At 35.5% G+C, this 12460-nt stretch overlaps 1 protein-coding gene across 1 annotated transcript; it reads left to right on the top strand.

Annotated features, from left to right (window-relative positions):
• The first annotated feature begins 3503 nt into the window (after positions 1 to 3503).
• Positions 3504 to 12102, top strand: LOC135834452 (serine protease snake-like). The gene is made up of 9 exons (XM_065348332.1): positions 3504 to 3665; positions 3740 to 3857; positions 4358 to 4554; positions 8039 to 8108; positions 10705 to 10862; positions 10983 to 11095; positions 11174 to 11439; positions 11515 to 11678; positions 11755 to 12102. Exons 2-9 carry the CDS (start codon positions 3758 to 3760, stop codon positions 11923 to 11925), a joined length of 1239 nt encoding a protein of 412 aa, XP_065204404.1. The 5' UTR covers positions 3504 to 3665; positions 3740 to 3757; the 3' UTR covers positions 11926 to 12102.
• Positions 12103 to 12460: the final 358 nt, after the last annotated feature.

Below are 12460 nucleotides of genomic sequence, written 5' to 3'. Positions count from 1 at the left end.
ATTTCACCGTAAAATACGTATCTGTTTGAACCCGATAAACGTACTATGCGAGGTGATTTTTCTATTCTCAACCCTCGGGGGCAGAAATTAGGGGGTTTTGATTTTTGGAAAATTTTGGAACCACAATTTCGAACCTACCCCTTTGAACCGCGCTAAAAAGCTTTTTACAGTTTATTAGTATATTTAAAAGATCTCCATCCCACCAAATTTTGAGCTCAATAAAACCTTCTGCTGGTGCTGAAAAAATCAATTTTCCAAATAATTTCGATATTTTGGGAACCCCTGGAAAATTAAAAACTTGCGATTTGCGCCCAACGTAACGTTTAGAGGCATATATATATTCAATTATCTAGATGAAAAAGTTCAATTAGGCTCCCTGTATATTCGTAATTTTGAACCCTTTTTTCAAAGCCCACCCCCCACTTTAGGCCCCCCTCTAAAAAATACGTTCATGCATATTTTTTCAAATAAATTGAAGAATTTACATTTGAAACACACTAGCAAGAGCTCGAGAATTTTTCATTTGATGTCAATTCGACCAAAAAAGTGCGATTTTGAAATTCATGTCTTTCGATTTCGCAGTAAGTAAGATACCCGCAATCAGTTTGATCCCAGCCCTCTCAGGGAGTGGGTGGGGGCTTTCATTATTTTCACATTGTCTCGAGATACTCAACTTCAGCAGCGCATTCCTCCAAAACTATGATACTTTGATCAAAACTGACTTCACAGTTCTAAAGGGTATTGAATTTTGAACTTTTTGAGCACTTTGAAATTGTCAAAATTTGAAAGTTGAACTTTCAAATTGAAAGTTCAAATTTTAAAATAGTGCTTTAAATGGGTGCTACCATTTAAAATTCTGAAAAATTTCCATAGATGTACGTTTTGACATTTTTTTGAAATATTCAAGTTTCGAGATGGGATCTCTCAATGGAAGAGGAGCACCCCCACCCCCAATTTTGGGCAAAACTTTCAAAAAAAAATCAGGGGCATGTGATATATCGAATTGTATGTTTTTGGTACCGCTGAACACGAATATGACGTTAGATTTTTGATTAGGCCCCATCCATGGCTCCCAGCACCTCCCCAAATGGGGTACAAGTTCAGAATAGGGGGTTTTTTGTGCGACACATCAAATAGCATGTTTTTGGTGACGCTGAACACGAATATGACGTCAGATTTTTGGTTGGACCCCATCCATAGCCTCCAACAAATTTTTTGGACTTTTATCAATGGGGGAGGTTCTCGGAGCCATGGGTGAGGTCAACTTTAAAAACTAAGGCTATATTCGTGTTCAGCGATATCGAAAACATATGTACTATTTCATGTGTCACACGATTGAAACCATTTTTTTTTTAGATCACCCCCTCTTAGGGAGGAGCTGGGGGCCGTGGATGGGTCCAATCAAAAATCTGACGTCATATTCGTGTTCAGCGTCACCAAAAACATATCTACTATTTGATGTGTCGCACAAAAAACCCCTATTTTGAACTTTTAGCCCCATTTGGGGAGGTGCTGGGAGCCATGGATAGGGCCTAATCAAAAATCTAACGCCATATTCGTGTTCAGCGGTACCAAAAACATACAATTCGATGTATCACATGTCCCAAATTTTTTTTTGAAAGTTTTGCCCAAAATTGTGGGATGGGGGTGCTCCCCTTTCATTGAGAGATTCCATATCGAAACTCGAATATTTCAAAAAAGTATCAAAAGGTACATCTATGGAAATTTTTTCAGAATTTTAAATGGTAGCTCCCACTTACAGCACCATTTTAAAATTTGAACTTTCAATTTGAAAGTTGAACTTTCAAATTTTGACAGTTTCAAAATGTTTAAAAAGTTTAAAATTCAATACCCTTTTGAACTGTGAAATCAGTTTTGATCAAAGTATCATAACCTCGAGACAATGTGAAAATAATGGAAGTCCCCCCCACCCACCCCCTGAGGGGGCTGGTACCAAACTGATTGCGGGTATCTTACTTACAGGGTGGGTAGATGTTGCAAAAAAAATTTGAGTGAAATCGAAAGACATGACTCAAAAACGTTGGTCGAATTGACAGGAAATGGCCCCTGTAACATTCAAAATTGAGCTTTTTTGGGTCAAATTCTGAGATTTTACTCTTCGAAAAAATGTTAAAATCACGTTTTCACCATTTAAACAAAGTAAAATCTCAGAATTTGACCCAAAAAATCCGAACCCAAAAACATACCGGTGAAGAAAGATTGGGGGGGGGGAGTAACATTTTCAGGGTCTCATTCGATGCATCTGCCAGGGGCTCCTAAAACCTACCCAGCCTGCGCCTGGCTAACACAGACGATTCGAAATTTATTCATTTACGACTCCACTTCCCATATTTTTTATCGTAAAACCCTTCTTTTATACTTCAAAGCACAATCAAGTCGATAAACTCGAGAAAAAAAATAATAAATCAATCAAACAAGTCGTAAAAACTGCAACAACATATCATCAGTTTAAAATGAAAACACTAAATAGACGAACATAGGTAACAGACTGGCGAACTAAAACTGAGAAAAATATCGACAAAACAAATCAAATTCATATTTTTATGAAACGACCATGAAAGCAATATCTGTTCATCGCAACGAGAATCTGCAGCAAACCTGTTTCTAACATTAAACTCGTAATAGTATTATACGTCATTCTTTTTAAAAACTATGTAGTCAAGTTCAAACGTAAAAGTTATAATTAAAATTTTATAATTTTTCTAACCGAAAGACTGGAAACAAGTTTTGAAAACACGAAGATTTTATAATTGTCTTGATTCGTCATTTCTTTGTGACGTGAGTGAGATGATGTCTCAAGTGCTCTAAAATAAGAATGACTTTTTTTTCTGGATACAGTCTATGTAATCTAAATCTTGAAATTGTAGTCTTGAAGAAAAAGAAATGAAATAATAGGTTCGCTCGTCTATTACGTAGGTATTAATTAATTTATTGTGACGAGCTTACGTCATTTTAAATTTAAAAAATTCTTAGGAAAAGTCTGTAGGAAAAGAAGAATAATTCGCTATGATATTATTCATTACATTGAAACTTTTTCGACTATTCTCTCTTCGATTGTTTAATAAAATTGAATTTTTACATTTTTTCCCTTTCAAATTTCAAAATGAAATTTCAACAAATTTTCTACGTTTTTGCGCTTTAGATCTCTTGCACTTTTCTATTTTATCTTAGGTAGAATTTTTTTTTTTTGAATCTCGAAATGTCCGACCCTGCTTCGTCAATTTCGTCGTTGTAATGTGAATATGTATCCTTGAGAGTGTCGAAGGCGTTCAAGAAGCCAATGAATTGCTGGGTTTGGATTTTTTTTATGGATCCTGAAAAGATGCAAATTTTTATCAACTTAGCTTTTCGTTTCAGTTTGCATTTCAACATTAATATGCAGATACGTTTCGTTGAAATTACCTACATATGATCCTAATAAATAATATCATAGGTTGATGCTTCCATATCGTGATAGTAGATAATCTGCAAGCACGTGTAATTAAATTCACGAATTCTCCCACCACATGAGGTTGTTTGTATATTATAGCTTGCACCTAGCTCAGAGAATGAATTCGTGTAAGGTGAAATAACATCTTGATAAGTTGATAGCGTTCGAAATCTATTCGATTTTGGCAAACATTTCTAACAACCTGCATCTCATTGTATGTACTTTTGCATACTTAGTTTTAAACTTTATAAATTTAACACAATATTTTTTTAACGTCAAGTTTGATAGTTCCTTTAGTTTTTTATAATGTCAATTTTCCGAATATCAATGTGCTGTGATTCAATAATTGCGATTACTTTAGTGTTACTGTCAGCTCATCTTTGCAACAGTCAAGCAAAAGGAAAAGGTAGGTGGTTCATTGACTACTATCGCTTTATGATTTCTATAATTATTTACCAGACCAGATGACCTCATAGATTTAGAAGAATAGGTATGTATCTCCTCGAGATTTATTCGCGATGGTTCTTGTTTTAGTGGAAAGAGATTAGGTATACTTAACCTGTTTTTTCTTACTAGGAACCTAGTGAACTATCTTCTTATAGGATTTTGATGAAAAATGACACAATTTTTTTTCAAATTTGACCATTTGGAATTATTTATAGGTATTTAATCATAATTTAGCAGTTTTGGAATCATTAATCTCTACCGAGAAAAATTTACACCTGAAGCTAAAATCATAAAAATTAAGACAGTGTGAACGAAAATAAAATATTTCCTCATACTGGTTTTGCAATTTATAAGTAGTAAATGGGATGTTGATTTGAAATGCATCATGTTGTTGGATCTACGTACCATGTGATTTTTTGTGAGTAATACAACAGGCTAATTACATGTTTTAAATTTCAGGCCCTGTTTTTCAAGATAACTGCGCTAAACATGGACAGATCTGTGTAACTCACTACAATTGTTCCAACGCGAGAGATCTTATCAATAGTAAAAAAGCTATACCATGCGGGTTTCGAGACGAAGTTTTGAAAAAAGATACAAAAATATGTTGCCAATCGTCAAATATCATTCCGGTAGTCACTTCACCTCCAACACCAGTAGGTACCTAGTTAATGCGCATGATCCATAACTTATCAATAGAACTGTGAAGTGTGAACCTCAAAAACTGTTCCATGAAAATTCATTTAAATGTAGCCCACCGAGAATCCAAAAGTTGAAATGAACCATTGATTTAAAAAAATTTCTGGCGACTGAGTAGGTACATCAGAAATTCAAAGTAGAATGGTGCAATTTTTTGAAACATTTTCACGTAGGTACCAAAAATTAATTTGAAATAGTTTTGAATAAAATTACCCCCTTTTCCATTTTTACAAATAAATTTATAACATTTTCAAACTCTCAAAAATTTAAAAAAATGCGTGGCCTGGTAGAATATCTGGAAAATTATCTTAATAAAAATTGAAGTCACCCTTTATTGAAGAGATTTTAAAACAACGCGTTAAGTGTAAACTCGAAATTCTAACTTAAAAAAATGTAAATATAAATTAGAAGATAGTACGTACAGTCATTTTAGCAAACTTTTTAGTCGAACCTCGGAAAAATTAGGGGAAAGCTGAATTTCACATTATTTGTTCAGATTGGTCTCTAAAACAACCCATCAAAAGTTGCACCCCGTAACTTGCCGGCTACTCCCGCAAGAGGTCATTAACCTTTGCCGATACAGGTTTTTCGGCTGTATTGCCCACATGAAGGGTCCGAGAGGAAAAATGTTCAAACAGAAATTGTTCTACGCTAAATATACTACCAGCATGACCAGTTCAGTTTTTCCCAAAATGGTGATTTCACCCTTACTAAGGAGGGGGTAAAGTTATCAATTTTATGGAAATTTTTTTACAAATTCAAATCAACAATTTAAAACGTGAACTCGATTTACGGTAGACCCGAAAATATTTTGACCAAAGTTACGCACTGCAACTTGTCTGCCACCCCCCCCCCCCCCCGCAATAGGTCATTAACCTTTGTCAATCTACGTTTTTCGGCTATATCGCCGAAATGAAGGGTGGTCGAAGAGAAAAAAGTGATTGAACTGAAATTATTCTACATCAAATTTCTTACTGGTACGAGTATAAGCATGATCACTTGAGTTGAAATATATTTTTCGATTTTTGGTGAATTTTAAAAAATCAAATTTGGGCCAAAAATGAGAAAAAATCAAAATTTTACCAAATTAATTTGGGATATACGCTATTTTCGACCTGCCAAATCGATTGGAAACGATTTCAAACCATTTTGAGCAATTCTGGAGCCTCCAGCACATTTTTGAAACTTGAAAATCCCACAAAATTTCATTTAATGAAGTTGGGAAGCAGAAATTACCGCTGCAATCCAATTTATACACTATATTAAGTCAACTGCTGATGGGTTTGAGTCATTTTGTGGCCACTAGCGACTTTTTGAAAATTCTTGGAGCCTCCAGTAGATTTTAGAAACTTGAAACTACAAAATTTCATCAAATGGAGTTGGAAAGCCGGCTCCAAAACGGATTGAAACTGCCTGCGATCCACCTCAGAATAATGTCAAAAATGAGGAGTCTCTGTTTGGTAAAATTGTATGTAAATTTTGAGCATTGAAAAATCTACTGGAGGCTCCGGTAATTTCCAAAAAGTCGCTGGAGGCTCCAAAACGACTCAAAATCTACCGGTAGTCGACGTAAACTTTAGCTTTCCAACTGCTTTTTATGAAATTTCAAGTTTCTAAAATCTGTTGGAGGCTCTAGGAATTTTCGAAAAGTCACTGGAGGCTCCAAAATGACTTGAACCAACCTGCAGCCGACTTGATGGCGTATTAAAATTGAAGTACAGAGTGAATTTTGAATTTCCAACTCTGTTTGGTAAATTTTTATGGAAATTTCGAGCATTGAAATATCTGCTGGAAGCTCCAGTAATTTCCAAAAAGTCACTGGAGGCTCCGAAACGACTTGGAATCTACTTGCAGTCGACTCCCTACCGTGTAGAAATTAGTTTACGGAATGAATCTTAGCTTTCCAATTGCTTTTGATGAAATTTTATGGAAATTTCAGATTTCAAAAATCTGCTGAAGTCTCCAGAACTCCTCAAAATGGTTTGAAATAGTTTCTAAGTGACTTGGCAGGTTGAAAATAGGATATATTCCAAATTTCAGCCTTCTATAGGTCAAATTGTAGTTCAATCACATATCTCCGACCCTTAATTTCGGCGATATAACCGAAAAACGTAGGTTGACAAAGGTTAATGACCTCTTGCGGGGGTGGCAGACAAATTGCAGTGTGCCACTTTGGTCAAAATATTTTCGGGTCTACCGTAAATCGAATTCACGTTTTGAATTGCGTTGATTTGAATTTTTAAAAACAATTTCCATAAAATTGACAACTTTATCCCCTGCTTAGTAAGGGTGAAATCGCCATTTTGGGAAAAACTGAACTGGTCATGCTGATAGTAAATTTAGCGTAGAACAATTTCTGTTTGAACATTTTCCCTCTCGGACCCTTCATGTGGGCAATACAGCCGAAAAACCTGTATCGACAAAGGTTAATGACCTCTTGCGAGGGTAGCCGGCAAGTTACGGGGTGCAACTTTTGATGGGTTGTTTTAGAGACCAATCTGAACAAATAATGTGAAATTCAGCTTTCCCCTAATTTTTCCGCGGTTAGACTAAAAATTTTGCTAAAATGACTGTAGGTATACTAAGAACTAAGTTCGTAAAAATAATAACATAGGGACAAGCTGGAAAAAGCATTTTTCAAAACCCTCTTGACCAAAGTTTCAGCTGCCCAAATAGATTTTTGGTGAATTTTGGAAAATTGCAAAATAAACAATTTTCAGCTGCCTATGTACTTTTTTTCTCTGGAAAATCGGTCTCGGAATTTTATCAACTCCTCCGAACCGAATTTTACAGCCCTCAGTGCAATTTTCAATTTCTCCAGAATTTTAAAATTTCTCTAGAAAACAGGGAAATTAATTTGAACAGCTAAAAATCGAGTTGTGGTATATATTCGATTCGACCAGTTTAACAAGTTTATGCACATTTGGTTCGATTTTCAGACGAACAGTATTTTTGACCAGATTATTTATACTTGAAGAAAGAAACTCAAAAATTGAAAAAAAAAAAAAAAACAAAAACAACTCGATGCATCAACTGGAAATCGCCTCAAATGTGAATAAATTTTTCAAACAAGTTGAAAGTAGGTCACAACTTGATTTTTGGCTACCCTCAATTATTTCTTATTTCAGCCGCTTTCAATAGACGTGCTGGAGAAATTAAAAATCACGCTGCTGCACTGGAGGCTACATAAATGACCGGAAACAATGAAATTCAGTTGAGGAGTCTATATTAGGTTCAAGATAAGAATTATATATTTTTATAAATATTCAGAAATCGCCTAAAACGATAAATTCCTTTTTACTTAATTTTTTAAAAATTCGCCAATAGTCGAAAAATCGATTCCAGCAGCTGAAATTTTGTTCTTTCAAAAAATCACAGTTCAGAGATTTCCTTTCGCGTATGAAAAAAATGTAAGTAATACATTCGTTTCTTTCACTACAGATTATTCGTGGGCCAGGCATTACTTCCCCAACGACCACTTCCAGGAACTCCGCAGCAGTAGCTTTACAAAGTGAGTGAAAAAAAAATTACACTCTAGTAGTATACATAACCGACTTCATCTCGTCCATAGAATGAGAATCTAATTTCCCAACAATACATTAACCCTTTGAGACCCGATTAGGTTTACTCAATATTTTATTTTGAAATTTGAAGCAATGCTTAAAATCAACATTTTTTCTATCTCGATTTCCAAAATGAATTTTTGATGCAGGGATACGAAAAGTTTCCGAAAAGTTTCTCCGAGTGTAATACCAACATAAAAATCAGAAAAATTTGAATAATACATAAGTATATTTATGTTCTAGGTCAAAAATTTTTGAAGCCGAAATATAAAATTTCGAGGAAAAATAAAAAATGATTTTCGGCACAAATTGCGACAATTACAAATGTGGGAGCAAATCAAAAAAATCGTTGGTCAAGAATAAAGAAATTGACAATGGGAATCTCTTTATTTCTGACCGAAAATTTTTCTGATTTGAAAATTATGTCACTTCCACATTTGTAATTGTCACAACTTGAGCAGAAAATCATTTTTTATTTTTTCTAAAAATATTGGATTTTGGCTTCTAAAATTTTCGTATTTTTACATCGAAAATTTATTTCGAAAATCGGGATAGGAAAAATGTTAATTATGAGCATTTTCTCAAATTCCAAAATGAAATTTTGAGTAAACCTCAAGTATTTTTTTTAAAAAAATCAGCTCAACGAAGTTATACTGCTTATTCCCACATATTAGAGCGGGCAAATAGCGAGCTTAAAAAGGAAAAAATTGGCACATCAATTTTTTCTTCGGGAATGTGTTCAGATGAACCCCCTGAGTTACCAAAAAAATCCGCACCTTCTACCCCTGGAGCTAACTTTTTTAGGGGGCTAAAACCGGTTCCGATTCACCTTTTTTGCGATTTACTACGAAAATATTAGGTTTCGATAAAAAGTACCATGACAAAAAATGTTCCCCTTCAAATTCTCGACAATTTGATACGACGTCCGATACCTATCCCTCAAAAGGGGTGTCTGAAAAAAGGGGCGGAAAGAGCAGGTGTTTCAAAAAAAGGTCAGTACAATAAATTGATCAAAGTTACCACTTTATATTATTCGTTTTCGCTCAAATTTTTCTTACAAAGTCTACTCACTCAACTATTAATTACACCACCATTGATTCGTCTTCAATCCTCCCCTGGGTTGGGGGGGGGGTGCTTGAATTTTTTGTAATACCTCTACCTCTACCCTCCTTCCTCCGAAAGTTACTCCAATCAGTGTTTTTGAGTTGAATTTTCAGAATTATTTCTAAAATAATGGTGAGAATCTTCAAAGATAAAGATCACACCATGTTTTGTCGTTAACTTTTTTGGGACAGAGAACCATTGTGCTTTGGATTCTAAAAATTTGTGTTCAGCAATCTTGAAAACATACTACTTACCTATTCGATATACTCGTATTACACAATTTTCAGCGACTTTTCAAAATTCTATCCTATTTAGAAGGGCGTAAATGGGGTTTGAAGAACTGTAAGCAGAAAATAAGTTCATATTCGTATTAGGCGACCTCGAAAACATACCATTCAATACATCACTTAACTTTTCATGATTTTTCAAAATTTGCCACTTTTTTGGGGGCACATAGAGACATTAGAGGGTGGGACCCAAGAAGTAAGTTCATATTCGTACTTAGCGACCTCGAAAACATACCATTCGATGTACCACTCGACTTTTTGATGATGTTAGCCCCCTTGTTGGGGCACAGAAGGACATTGGGGGTTTGGACCCAAAAAATGAGTTCATATTTGTGCTTGGCGACTCAAAAACATTCTATTCGATACGTCACTTGGCTTTTCACAATTTTTCAAAACTTTAACCCCCTTTTTGGGGCACAGAGGGGCTTTGAGGAACTGGACCCAAAAAATAAGTTAATATTCGTATTCAGCGACCTCGAAAACATACTATTCGATATATCGCATGTCCAGATTCGTTTTTCAAATATACGATTCAGTTGTGTGTTACTTGAAAATTCAAACAACCCCCCCCCCCCACCAACCCCGGGGAGGATTGAAGACCAATCAATGGTGGTGTAATTAATAGTTGAGTGAGTAGACTTTGTAAGAAAAATTTGAGCGAAAACGAATAATATAAAGTGGTAACTTTGATCAATTTATTGTATATACTGACCTTTTTTGAAACACCTGCTCTTTCCACCCCTTTTTTCAGACACCTCTTTTGAGGGATAGGTATCGGACGTCGTATCAAATTGTCGAGAATTTGAAGGGGAACATTTTTTGTCATGGTACTTTTTATCGTAAACCTAATATTTTCGGAGTAAATCGCAAAAAAGGTGAATCGGAACCGGTTTTAACCCCCTAAAAAAGTTAGCTCCAGGGGTAGAAGGTGCGGTTTTTTGTTTTGGTAGCTCAGGGGGTTCATCTGAACACATTCCCGAAGAAAAAATTTATGTGCCAATTTTTCCTTTTCACCCTCGCTTTTTTACGTTTTTCTGCTCTGATAACGAAATTTTTCAATTTTAGTCCCCCAGATTTGTCTCGTATCTCAAAGGGTTAAAACTAGGTAACATAAAAAACAGATTTTAATTTAATCAAATAACCTTTAATTTAGAATGCCAAGAGTACACAAAATATCAATATGTGACAAAATGGAAAGATCCAGATTTACCTGGGGAGAAGCGTATTTCATACCAAGAGCAAGATTGCCTTAATGTGGAAACATTAATCGCCGGAGGAGTCCCAGCTAGATCCAAAGAATACCCTCACATGGTACATACATAAATAAATTATCATTTTGGCTACGCTGGACATTTACAGCTTATGAAATTCACCTTTAACAACACTGAAATACAAGTAAAATAAAATGTTTGATATCACGAATGCCTACAGGCTGTCATTGGATATGGAAATGACTTCAAAAGCGTCACATGGGATTGCGGCGGCAGTTTAATCAGTGAAAAGTTCGTCATGAGTGCTGCACATTGTGGCAAAACTGTAGCATCGTAAGTCGACATTCTCAACCGTGGTAAATCTTGAATCAGAAAAGAAAGTTTTTAAAATTAGTTTTTCTCTGTTTATAGGGGACCGCCACGGTGGGTTTTACTGGGAGATTTAACCCTATCCTCGACAAAAGATGACGCCAAGCCAAAAATTTACAGAATAGTGAAAATTCACGACCACCCTAATTACAAGGCACCATCAGTCTACTATGATATCTCGCTCTTCGAGTTGAATACTACCGTCGCAATCAACCCTTATGTAAGGCCAGCTTGCCTGTATACTTCAACGGCTGATTTTCCTGCTAAAACTAAAGCAAGCATTACTGGTTGGGGAAGGACCGGAACAGGTATAGAAAATGTTTCCGTGTACCTTTAACTCATCCATCGTAGCAGTTTTGTAACATTTTATTTTCATTTCGTAGTCGAACGAGTAAGCAATGCATTATTAAAAGCAACTATTGAAGTAACCGAACATCAGAAGTGCAGAACCACATTTGAAATCAATCCAACCAAGCTGTCACGTGGTTACGATTCAAGCAACATGATTTGTGCTGGAGATACAGAGAAGGGCAGGGATACGTGTCCGGTAATTGAATCAAAAATACATGAAATATAGCATGAGAGGACATTTAGAATAATTTTTGGTATTTATTTTCAAACAGGGTGACTCGGGAGGTCCGCTGCAAATCCTGATACCAAATGTAACTTGCATGTGGAATATCGTAGGAGTGACATCATTTGGCCCAGGTATCTGTGGCAATAACGAAGAGCCGGGAGTTTACACCAAAGTTTCGCACTATCTGGATTGGATCCAGAGCATAGTTTGGCCTTGACAGAGGCTAATTCATGATTGAGAAAATTATTGCTGCGGTTTAATTGGGAATATTTTGAAAAGTTTCAAAAATTCGACTGATGGATATTTGAAGAGCTGCGCAGAAGGGATGTAAATTCAAACTTGAATGTTTTGTTGTTGAATACTGTGATGAATATATATTTTTTTTCAATTTTAATTTTTTAAAGATATTTTATTGAAAAGTTGTACCTATAATGATAATCAAAAATTATATGAGCAGTGGTGCACCTGCAAATCGTCCAAGGAGAGGGCAAAATCCAACGGAAGGTAAGGAAGTGGTTCGAACAACCTAACAAAAAGTATAGAAATACTGCAACAGAAGTACCTAACAAGGGAACATCTTGAGGTGTCCGCCTCCGATTTGAACGGGACCGCGATTTTTGGAAAGAGTATGTTCTAAAACCCCCAAATCCGAATTTTCAGCTGCCCAAGTTCATTTTCCGATCTTTGGCGAATTTTTGAAAATCCAAAATTGACTATTTTGGTGATTTATGCTTTTTTAGTGTGCGTAGCAC

Source organism: Planococcus citri, chromosome 2 (assembly GCF_950023065.1).
Source record: "Planococcus citri chromosome 2, ihPlaCitr1.1, whole genome shotgun sequence".
NCBI lineage: Eukaryota > Metazoa > Arthropoda > Insecta > Hemiptera > Pseudococcidae > Planococcus > Planococcus citri.
This window is presented reverse-complemented; position numbering and strand designations above follow the sequence as displayed.

Coding starts and splice junctions, on each gene's coding strand:
- LOC135834452 (XM_065348332.1), top strand. CDS start 3,758: ATGTCAATTTTCCGAATATCAATGTGCTGTGATTCAATAATTGCGATT. Junction 4,555..8,038: donor TCACTTCACCTCCAACACCA/GTAGGTACCTAG, acceptor CTTTCACTACAG/ATTATTCGTGGGCCAGGCAT. Junction 8,109..10,704: donor CGCAGCAGTAGCTTTACAAA/GTGAGTGAAAAA, acceptor CCTTTAATTTAG/AATGCCAAGAGTACACAAAA.